The sequence below is a fragment of the Equus asinus genome, chromosome 20, assembly GCF_041296235.1.
Source record: "Equus asinus isolate D_3611 breed Donkey chromosome 20, EquAss-T2T_v2, whole genome shotgun sequence".
In the NCBI taxonomy this organism is placed as follows: domain Eukaryota; kingdom Metazoa; phylum Chordata; class Mammalia; order Perissodactyla; family Equidae; genus Equus; species Equus asinus.
The window spans coordinates 88,472,507-88,489,311 of record NC_091809.1 but is presented as its reverse complement, the minus strand read 5'-3'; the positions used below and the strand labels follow the sequence as shown (position 1 = coordinate 88,489,311).

Genomic DNA, 16,805 nt, shown 5'->3' with positions numbered 1-16,805 from the left:
CCAGCTTGTAAACTGTCTTAGAGGTTGGAATAGGTTGGGTAAATGGAGCAAACGGGAGCAAGTAGGACTAGGCTGTCCTGAGGACACAATTCAACAGCCCAAATCAAATGATCTGAGAGCTTGGATCCAGAAGAGCAGACTGGGACTCTCAGGTTTCTGTGTGATTTGAAACTTTCTGTCATCATGTGGGTTTCTGCCATCTGTGTGTATTTTCATATGTTTGTAATAATGATGATATTACATAATAGTCGTTATCTATTGAGAGCTTAATATTTTTCAGTCACTGAGTTGAGAACCTTTATCCTGTAATCCTCATGAAAATTCTATGAGTAAACAGACGTTTTAGAGAGATCAAATAACTTGTTTGGTATAATAAAGAAAGAGGCACAGATCAAAAGGAAATCCAAAATACTTGACTATAAAATATAGTTTCTTGGGGCTGGACTGGTGGCTCAGCAGTTAAATGCACACATTCCCCTTTGGCAGCCTGGGCTTTGCAGGCCCGGATCCCGGGTGCGGACATGGCACCGCTTGGCAAGCCATGCTGTGGCAGGCGTCCCATGTATAAAGTAGGTATAAATGATGAATTTCAAGTTTCTGCTTTGGGTCATTTAGTTAATGATATTGATAAACTCTGAAATATTAGACACAGTAGGAAGCAACAGGCTTGTGAAGAAATATGATAGTTTTTAATTTTAATTTTTGAAAAATTAAATTTAAGGAGCCTATGAGATACCCAAAAGAGGATATTGAGGGTTCAGTTGGATAAATGCATCCTGAAAAACCTAAATGAGGGTACAGAATTGGGAGGTGTCAATATATAGCTGTAATTGGGATCTTAGGAGTCGATGAATTAGATCAAGAAAAGTGTTGAGAGAAGAAAAGAGGGCTTCAGCCAGAACCTTGAGGAATACCGAGATTAAGAGACAGAATAGGAAGAAGAGACAAAGGATGAGATGAGATGCCAACGAGGCTCAGGAAAAATTCAGTGTTGTGATAAAACATTAAGAGGACATTTCAAGATTGAGGGGATCGACAGTGTCAAATGCTGCTGAGTAGTCAAGCAAGCAGTGGAAGGTGGGGCATGGATGTCATTGGTGACCTTAGTGAAGGTGGCTTCAGCAGAAAGGTGAGGAGAGAAATAAGATTAAATGGATAAGAGAATATAATTATTTCTTCATAATTTAGACTAGAAGACATTTGAGCTTGTCTTAATTGTTTAAATCCTGAAGGAGCAGAATTTTTAAAAGGCTAGATTGAAGACAAAGGTGAGAAAAAGAGTGAATAATATAGGTACCTGACAAGGTGGGAAGAGTTGAGATAAAGGATATGGGTTTGTTTTTGGCCCCAGAAGTGAAAGTGTTTTTTTTGTTTGTTTTTTTTTCCCCCAATCGTAACAAGAAAAAAGAGAGAGAATAAGTATTGAAATATATATATGTGTATAGGTGTGATGTTGTCTTACATAATTTCATATCTAATGACTTCTAATTTCTTTGCCAAGTAAAGTAAAAAATTATGTTTTGAGAAAGAGGGAGTCGGAAGTGGTGGTTGTGCTTAGAGGAGATTCGTGGGGGGAGACTGAGCTGAACAAGACCACGTTATTGGAACACCGGGCATTGTCAAAGGTTAAGTTTAAGGTTGATGATCACAAAATCATGGGAATACACATGTGCCTAGTTAAGAAGTGTTTTGCCAAAATGACCTAGAGTTACTTATTGGACTGACTATTGTAAGAATTGAGTTTTACCAAACATACATGACGGAAGGTCAGTGGAGCTAAGGCAAGCAAATATTTGTAAAACAGCGGTTGAAATGATCAATCATAGAATTTAACCTGGATAAAGAGGAATGCAAAGACACTTGTGTTCTAAATGAATAGTAGTGAAAAAGCGAATGCCCTAGAGGACACAAGGTTGTTGATGGAAGAACAAATTGAAAATAACCGTATGAGATTAGTCAATATTGATTTACAGTATTTCAAGATATGGTCCTGGAATTGGGTGGCTGACCTTCAGTAACAAAATAAAGCCTTCCAGGATGATGTTATGTTACTTTGAGGAAAAAGCTTAGGATAGGTGGGTGACAACGATGTTAAATTCACTGCAGCTAGTAGCTAGACATGTGTCTTCAAAGAATCAAAGGAATTACAAGTAAGCCTGTGAAAGATAATAATAAGAAAGGAGTAAAAGTGAGTAAATGAATAGATTGTTGCTAAGGAACATTTATTTAAAGAGGAGTCCTAAGACTAGATGTCTGAAGGTGGTATGACACAAACCTTCGTTAAGGGGTGTTCCTTTTAATAGTACAAAGTATCTTTTGCTTCATTTAATGCTTCTTAAATTAAATTTTCCTTTTTATGATTTTAATTTTGCTAGACTTGATTTCTTTGTATTTAAATTGTCTGAAGTATACTTGTCCAACCTTTTGTTTTATCCTTTCAGGGTCATTTTGTTTTAGTTTTTCCAAATGTGAGCAGCATATAATTGGACTTTATTTTAAAAGACTTCATTGATACCTATGGTTTTAAGTAAAGGAGTTCAAATAATCTACATTTAAAATTGTAAGTATGTGCTTGATTTTATGTTGCTAATTTGTTTCATGCCTTCAGTTTTCTCTGATTTCCTTGTGTGACTTAGTTTTATATCTTTTGCTACACAAATATCATGTATATACCATGTGCCATATACTCTATAAAGCATTTTGGTTATGTGCACAGGAGTCTAGGAAAAGACTCCTTGGGTCTGATTCCGAGCTCTGCCATTTCCTCTTTGTGTGTCCTTTGGCAAGTGACTTCACTTCTCCCTCCCTCAGTTTCTGCATCTTTAAAATGTGGATAACGTTCCTACCTATCGACAGGGTTGTTAAGAGGATGATAGAAGTGATTTCATGTAAAAAGCTTTCGATTTGCGCTGTATATTGAAGGTTCTCAGAAAATATTAACCCTTGTTATAGAGTAGCTTATTTGCTTTTATCCTGACCTAGAATTTAGGATACATAAATTCTATACTCCTTCCACTAGAGGTCAGCTCTGTATTTATCAAAAGCACACTTGAACAAGTTCCCTCATTAAATTCTAAGAGTGGGCTGGAGGCTGAGCTGTATAACTGCTCTCAGATTTGTGGTGAGGCATCAAACATCACACTCTCACAGAACATTCTGGTCTGTAAATCCCAAGGCTCTGTAGTGTCAGGGATAGCAGGAAAATCATGCCAACTAGGGTAGGGTTGGTGTGCTGGACAAACTACATTTCCAGTGTTATGTTTTTCCTTAGCCCCTTCTCTACATGCCCAGCCTCTTCTCAATGCTTGGTATCTAACAGTGTGTTGAGGCAGTCACCTGGTGTGTGACAACAGTATGAAAGAATATTGGCTGTGGAATATAAAGGTCTTGGCTCTGTGAGTTACTAAAAATGAGATCTGAGGTAAGATTCTCTCTAAGAGTCTCCATTTTTGGAAAAAAAAAAAAAAAGGAGGGGGATAAAAATACACATCTCAGAAGATTGTTCTAAATGAGATAACATTTTGTAAAAGCCTGGTACATAGTAGGAGTGTGTAATTGTTAATTATCTCCTTATTTTCTCAATTGTGCCCCACGTTTTTTAGTTTCTTTCTATGTCTGAATATGATTAGATTGTTTTTCTCTATGGTCACATCTATACAGCAACAAATTACATTAACCCAAGGAAAACCCAATCATTAAAATAGCAATAGCATTTTATATAGTTTGAATAAGACTCCAGAATGACTCAGTGATTAGTGCCAGCAGTATTGGGTCTGGCAAATCTTTCTTGAAGTGATGAGCATTGCTTTTACTAGCAATAGGAAGTTCTTTCTTGGCAAATAGGAAAGAGGAGGGCTCGGGATAAGGAGAAGGTGGAGGAAGTAATTACCATACGATTTTCTCATATTCATTATACATAATTTGTTTTTAGGGTGCAGAAGCTATTCATCAGACCTCAATGGCCCTTTACAACCTAAGTAGCTACAACAAAGATGCCTTCACCCTTTTGGGCATCCCTGGACTTGAGCACTACCATGTTTGGATCAGCATCCCCTTCTGCTTTATCTATCTTGTGGCCATTGTGGGCAATAGCATCCTTCTCTACCTCATTGCAGTGGAGCATAGTCTTCATGCACCCATGTTCTTTTTCCTTTCTACGTTGGCTGTTACTGATCTGATGTTGTCTACCACATGTGTCCCCAAAACACTTACTATCTTCTGGTTGGGTCCCCAGAAAATCAGTTTTCCTGGTTGCCTCACCCAATTATTCTTTCTGCACTACAGCTTTGTTCTGGACTCAGCTATACTACTGGCTATGGCGTTTGACCGCTACGTGGCCATCTGCTCACCCTTAAGATACACCACTATTCTGACCCCCAGGACTGTTGTCAAAATTGTTGTGGGAATTTCCTTTAGAAGTTTCTGTGTTTTTGTTCCATGTGTTTTCCTCGTAAATCATCTACCCTTCTGCAGGACACATATCATCCCTCATACATACTGTGAGCACATAGGTGTTGCCCAGCTTGCCTGTGCTGACATCTCCATCAATATATGGTATGGATTTTGTGTTCCCATCATGACAGTGATTATAGATGTGATCCTAATTGCTGTCTCCTACATCCTCATCCTCTGCGCTGTTTTTCAGCTCCCATCCCGTGATGCCTGCCAGAAGGCTCTTGGCACCTGTGGTTCCCATGTCTGTGTTATCCTAATGTTCTATATACCAGCATTCTTCTCCATCCTTGCACATCGGTTTGGGCATAATGTCCCTCGTACTTTTCACATTGTGTTTGCCAACCTTTATGTAATCATCCCACCTGCACTCAACCCTATTGTCTATGGAGTAAAAACCAAGCAGATCCGGGACAAAGTCATTCTTCTGCTCTTTCTTAAGGGGTCCCAGTGACATATGCCTGAAGTCTGGGAGGCAGGGCAAGTTCCTAGTGTAAGTCAGGTTAAAGCCTGAACCTGTAGCCGATGCAGAGAAGGGACAGTTGAAAAAATTCCTCATTAATCAGAACTGTGGTTTTGCGTCCTGTGTTATTTTAGGCAGAAGTCTACTCAGTCATTACAGTTACAAAAATGAAATTCTGAAACTAGGAAGTAATATATTTTTTCTTTCTGAAAACTAACATTTTGCAATTTCTTATGACTGATCTAAGGTGATTACAGAACTTTTAATGAAAATGATAAAATGATCAGCATCTGTTTTTTTCATTATAAATATGTTCCTAAGGAATCTGATTTTTTTTTTCAGATTTGTATATCATAGTAGTTTATATGTTATAGTAGAGTAAGGAATTTCTACTTTGATGACCCTGTGAGGTTCTAGATTTTCAGTTTGGTTACTCCAATCCATTTTTAGGCAGCATCAGGTACAGGTCCTGGTATGTACTAGGTGCATAAACAATGTTTATCAAATAACTGAATGCCAAATAATCATGAAATTATTAAATTAATAGTTCAGGTGTTTATTTTGGACAAAGAAAGAAGACAATGATAAAACCTGAAATTCATTTTTCACTCAATCTTGAGAAAGCCAAAGGAGATGTGACTGATCAGAGCCCCTTAAGAATGAACAAAAAGAGGAAGCTAAATTCCTATGGTCAATAAGATGGAAAAGCACGTACAGACTAAGATGTGAGTTGAAAATTTGACCAATTGGAAGCACTGGTGGCCCCAAATCTCTTCTTAATTCTTGTATCATAAAAGAGATGTAATCCTATGTCAAAAATGTATCTCTATTTATATAATTCATTATCTCTTCCAATCCAGTGTATCTAACTTGGTCATAGGGAGGCATTCCATCATTAAATCAGTCAAGGAATAATTATTTTTGGAGTTTGTCAGGTGCCAATGATAGTTGATGTCTGATTTCCTCCCATATCTAACATGTTCTCAAAGCCTATTGCTTCTTTCTAAACCTGCTATTGGTTCACATGTGAGTACCCCCCTCCCTTACCACAATGATCCAAACACTCATCACTTTTCATCTGAATCAAAATTCCTGAGTTCTACATAGTCTCTCTAATTCTAGACTACTTTCTCTTCCCTGTGCTACCACTCCATTCACTTGTCACTGGATTTATATTACTATAACTCTCAACACATAATTTTAATAGGAAAGATATGTTTGTTATTCTTAGAGACTCAAGTTTGCATATATATTCTTTTATTGTGTGATGACAGCCACACATGTTGTTTCCAAAATTATTTGATGTATTTTGAATATGGTAAATAAAAAATACTATGAAGTATAAGTGGAGAGAAAGTAGAAACAAAAAGCAAAACATAGACAAAGATTTCTTAAAAATAAGACAAGAAATAGGCCAATCTACCTTCCACCTACCATGAATTTCAATTCTCTACATATGGGTCAAGAATTCAGCTCTAGTCCATGTGAGAGTTAAGCATGATTTAGTTACATAATTCACAGGGCCTATAAATTAAAAGCCAGTCAATTGTTCAGAGCAGTAAAACCATTCCTGACATGAAGAATAAAAAGAAATATCTTCAGAGAGATCTTAGAGAAAAGACACCAAGTAAAACAACTAATCACATTATAGAATATATAGTTTTATGTGACCCTTCAGTACCTTTCATCTGTATAAAGCAGTAGAGCATTTTACATTTCTATTCAATAAAAGCTAAAAATTCTGTGGGGAGCCAACATAATGCTAATCTTCTTAGGTCTGATTTAGCCCAGATAGTCTAGAATATTCAGAGTACAGAGTGGACCTCAGGCCATTTTTATTCACTCATTCTTCCAACAATATTTATCAAATATTTGACAAACACTTTCTATACTTGAAACATTGTGTAAGGTATTCTGTTTATCATGTTGAACAAAACACTGATGGCCCTTATCCTAGGAGAGTTTGTAATCCAGTGAATGAGTCAAGCTTCAATCATGTAAATACCCATATGAACATGTAACTTCAAATTGTCTTAGATTTTATGACAAACAAAAACAAACAAAATTTAAAAACAGTTCTCTCCAAAGGAGACTATCAGAAGAAACCAGTTTCAAATTAGTGTTCAGAAATGCCCTTTCTAAAAATAAATTACATTTTCTATAAGAGAGAGAGTCAGGCAAGTGGAGTATGGAGGAGGGGATGTGTCAAGCAGAGGAGGTGAATGACCTGTACACAGAAAACTATAAGACATTGATAAAAGAAATTGGAAAAGACACAAGTATGAAAAGATATCCCATGTTCTTGGATTGGGAAATTTAATGTTAAAATGTCCATACTACCCAAAGTGATTTACAGACTCAATGCAATCCCTATAAAAATTCTAAAGGCACTTTTCACAGATATAAGAAAAACATCCCCAAATTTGTATGGAACCACAAAAGACCCCCAAAAGCCAAAGTGATATTGAGAAAGAAAAACAAAGTTGGAGGCATCACACTTCCTGATTTCAAACGATTTTATAAAGCAATAGTAATCAAAACAGTATAGTGATAACAGTATGGCATAAAAACAGACACATAGATCAACGGAATTGAATAAAGAGTCCAGAAAACTCAGGCATATACAGTCAACAAGGGCACCAATGGGGGAAAGGAAAGTCTATTCAATAAATGGTGTTGAGAAAACTAGATATCCACATGCAATAGAATGAAACTGGACCCTGATCTTACACCACTCACAAATTTAACTTGAAATGGATTAAATACTTAAATGTAAAATCTGAAACTGTAACACTCCTAGACAAAAACATGGTAAAATCTCTCTGACTTTGGGCTTGACAATGATTTTTTGATATGACAGCCAAAGTAGAGGTAAAGCAAGCGAAAATAAACAAGTGGGACTGCATCAAATTAAAATGCTTCTGCATGGCAAACGAAACAATAAACGAAATGCAAAGACAACCTACAGAATAGTTGAAAATATTTGTAAACCATATCTGATAAGGGGTTGATATATAAAATATAAAAGGAACTTATATAATTCAATTGCAAAAAGAACACTAATCTGATTAAAGATGGGCAAAAGACCTTTTGAAAAGGCATTTTTTTCCCAAAGAAGACATACAAATGGCCAACAGGTACATGATAATACGCTCAAAATCACTAATCATCAGGGAAGTGCAAATCAAATCACAATGAGATTTCACCTCACACCTGTTACAATGGCTTTTACCAAAAAGAGAAGAAATAACAAATGTTGCTGAGGATGTAGAGAAAAGGGACCCCTTGTATAGTGTTGGTGGGAATGTAAATTATTACTATCATTAAGGAAAACAGTACGAAGATTCCTCAAAAAGTTACAAAGAGAACTACCATATGATCCAGCAATCCTACTTCTGGGTATAAATGTGAAGGAAACAAAATCAGCATTTCAAAGTGATATCGGCACTCCCATGTTCATTGCAGTATTATTCCCAATAGCCAAGACATGGAAGCAACCTAAGTGTCCATTGATGGAGGAATGGATAAGGGAAATGTGATATGTACATGTATATACATTGGAATATTATTCAGCCACAATAAAGAAGCAAATCTTGCCATTTGCAACAACATGGATGAAGGGCATCATACTAAGTGAAACAAGCCAAATAGAGAAAGACAAATACTGTGTGCTATCACTTATGAGTGGAAGCTACAAAAAATAAAATGTTGAACTCATAGAAACAGAGAGTAGAATGGTAGTTGTCTGTGGCTGGTGGCTGGTGGGGAATGGGAAGATATTGGTCAAAGGGTACAAATGTCTTTTATAAGATGAATAAGTTCTGGAGATCTAATTTAAAGCATGATGACTAGAGTTTATAACACTGTATTGCATATTTGAAATTTTCTAAGAGAGTAGATCTTAAGTGTTCTCATCACACATGTACACAAAAAGGTAAGTATGTGACATGATGAATGTGTTAATTAACTTGACTGTGGAAAATATTTCACAATGTATATGTATATCAAATCATCATGTTATATACTTTAAACATGTACAATTGTATTTGTCAATTGTACCTCAATAAAGCTGATAAAAAGAAAAGTAAAGATTAATGGGTGAATAAACTTTGGCAGGCTTATTTTTATAAAAGTCAGAGAGATTACCAAATGTAAAGACACAGAGCTGAAAAAAGCCTTGGTGCATGGAAGGAACTGGAAACAGTAATAAGGAAGGCCCAGTGAGGTAATAGGAATAGCAAAAGTTGAGACAACAGAATACTGAAAAATCCAGACTATTTTAAGGAGATTGTTAAATACTCTAAAAACAATGGGAAGCCATAGGAATCATAAGCAAGGTGGCAAAAACGTCCAACTTGTATTTTAAAACGTTATTCATAAATCTGTTGTTTTTGTTATGAGGTTTGTGATTGTTTTGGGGGGTGGTGGGTGGATTCAGCAGCCACTGGACACCGCCCTTTCACATACACTTAATCCTCAGTAGGTGGGCAGCCTCTCTGACCAAGGAGAAACCCAACCCTTCAACTGCCTGTAGGAAAGGCAAAGTCAACTCCAATTAGAAAACAACCAATAGAATATTTGTCCATGGGGCGAAGGAGTCCTGTGAAATAACTGATTCCAAATCGTGCAAAATAGCTAAATGGGAGTTCAAGTAATTGATTTGAGCCAAAATTAACATGTATAAACTATTAAAACGAGCATAAAGAAATTTCTACTTAATCACTTATAAAAGAGTAACATGATTTCAAGTTAAATAAAATACTGCATACGTGGTGGGAATTAAATAGTGAGAACGTCCATTTTGAAATAGTTGATTTGTACTCCTGTATGACCGTACTAGATAGCAGGGCCAGCTGTTCATTAAGGCACCAGTCCTAGAGAATGCTAATACCACCATATCATTTATGTGTAAAATAATAATTGGTTTGTTGCTGTTATTTAAGTGTGAGTGGAGAGTAGGGGGTATTGTTCAAATTTTTAATGTTAGAATTATAAATAAAGAGGTCAGGGGCACTAGAGCATGTTTCTGTTTTAGTCCAACAGAAAATTATTAACTAATTTACCAGAAAACTATTTTCATTAGCTCAGGTTATGGTAACATTAAGCCCTAAATTCTATATAACCTTATATATAGACCATGAGCTCATATAAAACTCATCCATGTTACCTATAACCACTTGTTTTCCACACAATTAACAGTTGAAGACAGACAGATGTCTCCATAAGTGGAGAGAGTATACCAAAGGTAAGAACTGGACATTTTCATGGCTTAAACATACTACTCTTCCTGTAAAAATACTGGCCCAAGAAAACTAGACTTACAGTACATCAAACAAAACACTGTTGTGTCTTTGACTGATATTTTCAATAGTCTTGTCATGTGGGATGTAAAAAGATCACCATTGAAAATGAATTATTTGTACACTGGGTACAAAAAGAAGGAAATGTGCTTATGGATGAGATAAAGGCAAACAAATTAACAATTTTGGAGTCCACTATTCAGAGTTACTGTTGAATATCTTCACAGACATATAGACAGAGAGACTGGATTTACTATACCAGGGAAATTGACATGGCTGTTAGATTTGTGGGATTAGAACCTCTTAAGTATAAATTGAGATCTGGGCCTGCAGAACTCCTGATAGTACCAACAGGCAGATCTAACAGTCTTCCCACAGGAATGTATTTTATTAATTTTTATATAGTTTTCACCAATGAAAAGTTTATAATAAATTTTTGATTTTCATTGAGCCCAAAATAATGCAAATGTGACAATCACACAAAGATTTAGACAAAGATAAATGAAATTAGAGGAAATAAAAATTGCTATGACTCTGAGTTCAGAACAAAATGAGATTTAAGCTAAGGAACAACATAATCAGACGTACACTTTAGAAAAAGCAATCTGTTTGCCGTGTGGAAAATGTACTGAGGGAGACAAAAGTGGAAATAAGATGGTCCTTTAAAGGCTATTAGAGTAATTTAAGTATGAGATGTTGGTAGCTGGGCAATGGAGACAGAGACGAGAAAGGATTCAGGAGATATTTAAGAGGGAACAGCAATAAAATTTGTTAAAAAAGAAATTCAGGGGAGTATTGAGGTGACATTTGCTGAGCTTAGGAGCACTGAGAGAGCAGGTTTGGGAGGGTGGTGGACGCAGTTGGAGTCATGATAGTTCTGAAGTTAAAGTGGGATATTTAGCCAAAGATGTCCCAAGAGGCAGCCATTTGATGGCCAACAAGAACATCCTCATGCAGTCCTTCACAGGAAATAGCTGCTAGGATTCGTTACGCTTCTGCTCCAATAGAGACAGTTCCAGTCAACTTTCTTCCTTTCCAGTTTTTCTGTTCATGTCTACATATATACTGGTCCTCCAAGGAAAACTAAAAGGCACAAAAATCCATTGTAGAACTACAAATGCAGATCCTGGGGCCCCACTCTGAAAAGCAGTAGAATATCTTGAAGGGGGCCATGTAATCATTTTAACAGGTGCACTGTGAGTGCACCACTGTGCTAAGCATTTTCACAAGCACTGTCATACTTGTCAATTGTTATATGTAATCTTGAGAAGTAGGGACTATATATCATTACCTTTTGATAGAGATTAAGTACCTTGTGCAAAGTTCTTTCTCTAGTAAGCAGGGGTATGAGCCTGAAGCCTGGCTGATTTGATAGGTGCAAGCACACACCCACATGCACACATATACACACAGCTAAACACTCACAGAACATTAGCTCTCATGCAAACGGAAAAAAAAAAAAAACTTGCACTCAGAGGCAGTGTTAACTCGCAGGCATGAGCAGGGTTAATATAAACTTCTTTATACTCTTCCCTTGAGAGTGAGAAGAGAGGGCATCAGTGTCCCTCAGGCCCTATTTCCCTCTTCCTCACTTTGAGCAATGACCAGAAAAAATAAATGAGCAGGGAATCAACTTGACCATCAGTCCCTTCCTTTCCCTTCCACTTATCTCTTCTTTTGGCGAGTCTGTCCCCTTGCAGATTTTCTGTGTGTCTGTCAGCACAATCTCTCTTCTTTCCCTTTGGCCCAATCTTGAAGATTAGGTGAGTTCTGGCTGTTTGAAGGAGTGTGGTTGGGATCAGGATTGGCAGAGAAAGAGGGAGCGAATGAAAAGCTAAGGACCTCCATTTTCTAGGAGCTATGGACCGAGTACTATAACATTCTTTCCTGATCACTCCCACTTATAAGCTGAGGTCACAGTCTCCAGTACTTGATATATGCTCCATCAAATGGGTGCGAAACGATTAGAACACATGGGCAATTATATAACTGGGTTAAGAATGGCTATGGTAAGTGTCGTTCAGGCAATTTCTGTGTCAGACACGTGACAATCTGTGTTAGACATAGCCCTAACCTAAAGAGTGGGTTTGAGTGTGTGGGTATGTGTGTATGCCCAGGGTGCTTTTGTTAGTTTTTACTCATCTATTTCTGTTCTCTTCTTCACTGTGTGATTTGACTGCTAGTGATAATACTGATGATATAAAATATAATCTAATAAAAATTAGTAAAACTTACTATGTGCTTATTATGTTGCATGGCACTACAGTAACGAGTGTTTTTTGGGGGCATGTCTTATTTTGTCCTAATAGTGACTAAGAATTAGAGATATTAGGCCCTTTTCAAAAATGAGGAACCCAAGGATCATATAGTTCAGGTAAGCCTGCCCAAGTTAACACAGCTAGTAAATTATGGAACTGGGATTAAATTGCCTAGCTGTCTGGCTCCACAGCATAAACTTGTTGCCCATATTCTATTGAGATACTGTGAACATCTGTGTGTATGTGTATGTTTGTACATATCATAATCACATTTAATAAAATTAATACTGATTACTTCTATCATCTAATACCCAGTTCACATTTAAATTTCCTCAATTATACATTATCTTCTATTCTTAGTTTGTTTAAACAGAATCCAATCAAAACTTACATTTGATTGTTCATTAAATTTATTTTAATCTAGAAGAGCATTTTCCTCATCTATGCATCTTTCCCTTTTTTACTGGCACTGACTTGTTGAAAACATCAGACTGTTTTGCACATCATTTCACTTTGTAGATTTGTCTGACTGCAGAATGACAAGCCTCAGAATGAACTATCTTTATGTGTGACCATATGTGTATTTATAAATTCTTTGGGATGACTCTGTGCACATCTGTTGTGTTTGCATGAAAATATAAAACTAGAAGAGATCTTTTCTTACACATGTATAAATAAAAGATGACTTCAGACAAGCTGGAAGAGCTGTTTTTCAAAGTATATGGTTTCAGGCTGCTGATGTCATATATTGTTTGAGTGTGTGAGCAGCACAGAAGAGAGATTTTCAACACGAAATTTGAACAACCTAGCCAGATATCTACTGTTAGCAATAGCTGAGTTCTAGGCCCCCACTAGGTAAGAGGACCAAGATGGAAACGACTAAGCTGGAGAACATGCATGTGCAGCAGATGGGGGACTGAGCTGTGGCCCATTATCTGAACTCTGGACTGTGTTCTCAGAAACTAGAACATATGAATTATGGAGACACTATCGAGGAGGGTTTGAGTTTCTACAAGAATAGCATTTTTATTTAAAGGAAAGGGAAGTTCAGAAAGAAAAGAAGAGAGCATCCTGTTCCTGTTTTTGCCAAAAGCAGAAGAGTGGAGAAATTAAGCATTGGTCTGGGAGATGAAAGATATGGTGAGCTGGGCCTGAGAATGAGATAAAAAGTGGGGTAGGGATAAGTTTGAACATGAGTTTAGGCCTCGTCTATTCAGGAATCTGAGGTGGATGGCCATCACCAGCTTCCCTTCACCATTCTCCCCATCACAAGCTGACCCCGGAGCCCTTGTCCTTGCTGTATGGTTGGTAATCCATAGATTATAAATAGCTTTCTATGTAAACACATTACTGGAGAAGAAAGAAAGTATAGAAACTTAATCTTTTAAAAACAACTCCTCAGGTAAAGATTTTTGGAATTTACAAAACAAATGGCTGTGCCAAAATCTAATCATAAAATACTTTGTATATTCCTTGGCCTGTGTGCATGTGTGTGTGTGCATATGTATGTGGTGTGTGCATGTGTGTTTATGTGTGCATGCATGTGTGCACGTGTGTGTGACAACGTGGAAGGGGGAGTTTACGTTTGTGCAAGATTGTGCGTGGGTAACTATGTGATGGTAAAATGTGTGAGAAAATGTAAGTATATATCACAGAATGTTTGAGAATGCAAGTCTTAAGCCTGTGTGTATAACTAAGAGGGTATATGTCTTGGGGTCTATGTGTGTATCTAACAAAATATGTGTTCACAAGGAAACAATCCTGTTTTGGACGGAAATCTTGACTAGTAGCGTTATTAAGGCCAAAGTCTTAGGATATTATATAACTGTATAGTGCACAGGGGGCGGGGAAATGATTTTTTTTTTTTTTTTTTGAGGAGCAAGGGCTTATGAGCCTCAGCTATAAGAAACTTTTCTAGTTTAAATTTAAGTTACACCTGTTATCCAGCATAGTGTAGGAACTCAGCTAGTATTTGTTGAACTGAATTAGATTTTTGGAATGTAATAAAGGGATGTTGACCTTGCAAATCTAAAAGCCACAGTGATCAGATAGTCTTGAAAAGAATGGGCAATTGCTGTGAGACAGAGATGACATTCCACAATGACAGAGCAAGCAAATCTTAACCAATAATATCCATAAAGCCATATAAACTATAATCCACCAACCTATTGAAAAATATGCCTGGAAATTCAACTTGTATCAGGGGCATACAGTATAATGAAAAGAACGATTTTAGCCACTCGAAAAGACTCCCGGGAAAAGTTGTGTAAATCAGCAGAGGCAGCCAGAAGAAAGAAGAGATTCCCTTTAGGTAGAATGATTGTAAATCCCATTATATCTGAGGCAATCCTGGTTTATGCATGTTACCTGCCATCATTACAATACCAAACTTTTTTCACTTCAAAGGTGTCCTACTTTGGATGATAAATTAGATAGTCCCCCTATCTTTAGGATTCAGTAATGATGAGTAGTTTTAAGTGAGTAACTCAAGTGACCCTAAATATCCTTTATCACCCTCTGTCCTCAGGACCTGGAATTTGTGCCATTCTAGTCTGCCATGATCATTTTCAACGTGAGCAATTACAACCCAGCAACCTTCATTCTGGTGGGGATCCCAGGCCTGGAGCAAGCGCATGTGTGGATTGGGATTCCCTTCTGTACCATCTATATTGTGGCCATTGTGGGAAACTGCATCCTTCTCTACCTCATCATGGTGGAGCGCAGCCTTCATGAACCCATGTTCTTCTTTCTGTTAATGCTGGCCATGACGGACCTCATCTTGTCCACAGCCTGTGTTCCTAAAACACTCAGCATATTTTGGTTTGGGGCTCAAGAAATCACATTCCCAGGGTGCCTTACACAAATGTTCTTCCTCCACTACAGCTTTGTCCTGGATTCAGCCATCCTGATGGCTATGGCATTTGACTGCTACGTGGCTATTTGTTCTCCCTTGAGATATACCACAATCTTGACCCCCAAGACCATCATCAAGATTATTGTGGGCATCTCCTTTCGAAGTTTCTGCATCATCCTGCCAGTTGTATTCTTGCTCACGCGTCTGCCTTTCTGCAGGACACACGTCATACCCCACACATACTGTGAACATATAGGTGTTGCCCGGCTTGCCTGTGCCGATATCTCCATCAACATTTGGTATGGCTTTTGTGTTCCCATCATGACTGTCATCTCAGATGTGATTCTCATTGCTGTTTCTTACACTCTCATCCTCTATGCTGTCTTTCGCCTTCCCTCCCAAGATGCCCTCCAGAAGGCCCTTGGCACCTGTGGTTCCCATGTATGTGTCATCCTCATATTTTATACACCTGCTTTTTTCTCCATCCTTGCCCATCGCTTTGGACACAATGTCTCCAGCACTTTCCACATCATGTTTGCCAACCTCTACATTGTTGTTCCACCTGCACTCAACCCGATTGTCTATGGAGTGAAGACCAAGCAGATTAGAGATAAGGTCATACTTTTGTTTTCTGCCAAGGGTACAGAATGATATTCTCCTGTGCAATGGAAGAGCTAGGATAACTTTAAAGCGTATATTAATGCAGCAAGAATTAAAAAAGTCAATGCTATTTAAAGTAAGAACTGCCTGTTGCTGCTTTTGCATACCAGGAAAATGGCATGGTCTGTATGAAGGAGATGGTTCTCTGTACAAAAATTTCCTTGATGATCTGTTTGCTTATGGAACATGCAGTTGTACAGGATATGATCAGGAAGAAGGAGATGAAAACAGAGAGCCAAGTTATTCTAAATGGAAAAAGCAATAAAAATTTTGAAATTGAGATTCGCAACTATAGAGAGAGAAAAATATAAGACTAAAAGTAAAAATATCAATGAGAGATTTCTCATTTAGGTTCTTAGTAGATAGATTTAGGACATTTATGATAACAGTCACTTCTGATTATTGTCCATGTTATACTTCTGTAATTCCCTTTAAACGCCCCTTTCCCCCCACCACAAAAACCTGTTAGTACAAGTCTACTGTAAGCAACGAGTTCCATCAGCAGTGATCTAATGGGAATGAGAGAAGTAGTATATTTATCATTGCCAACAGTGGTAGCACCAGTGCTGGGAGAGGAGGGTAGCTTCTAGGCTCAAAGACACATTGAAGAAGTGAGCTTCAAAGATAGTGCCTAGGAGAACATGACCCCTGAATATAGATGGAGATATGAGACAAAGACTGGGTTTCCCACAATGCATAGATGAGACCTCAAGCCAGTTCATTTGGGTATTAAAGTAAAAATTCAACCCCATTGGCCAGAAGATTTGTGGAGTTCTCATCTGCAGAGTATATTTCCTTGATTGCAAGAGAGAAGCTAT

The 16,805-nt window shown here is 37.5% G+C and overlaps 2 protein-coding genes across 2 annotated transcripts; both read left to right on the top strand.

Moving 5' to 3' along the window:
• Positions 1-3,958: 3,958 nt before the first annotated feature.
• LOC106830219 (olfactory receptor 52H1-like) lies at positions 3,959-4,906 on the top strand. Its single transcript, XM_014839633.1, has one exon. The coding sequence runs from the start codon at positions 3,959-3,961 to the stop codon at positions 4,904-4,906; it is 948 nt and encodes a 315-aa protein (XP_014695119.1).
• Positions 4,907-15,018: 10,112 nt separating this feature from the next.
• LOC106830218 (olfactory receptor 52H1) lies at positions 15,019-15,978 on the top strand. Its single transcript, XM_014839632.3, has one exon. The coding sequence runs from the start codon at positions 15,031-15,033 to the stop codon at positions 15,976-15,978; it is 948 nt and encodes a 315-aa protein (XP_014695118.3). The 5' UTR covers positions 15,019-15,030.
• Positions 15,979-16,805: the final 827 nt, after the last annotated feature.

Coding starts and splice junctions, on each gene's coding strand:
- LOC106830219 (XM_014839633.1), top strand. CDS start 3,959: ATGGCCCTTTACAACCTAAGTAGCTACAACAAAGATGCCTTCACCCTT.
- LOC106830218 (XM_014839632.3), top strand. CDS start 15,031: ATGATCATTTTCAACGTGAGCAATTACAACCCAGCAACCTTCATTCTG.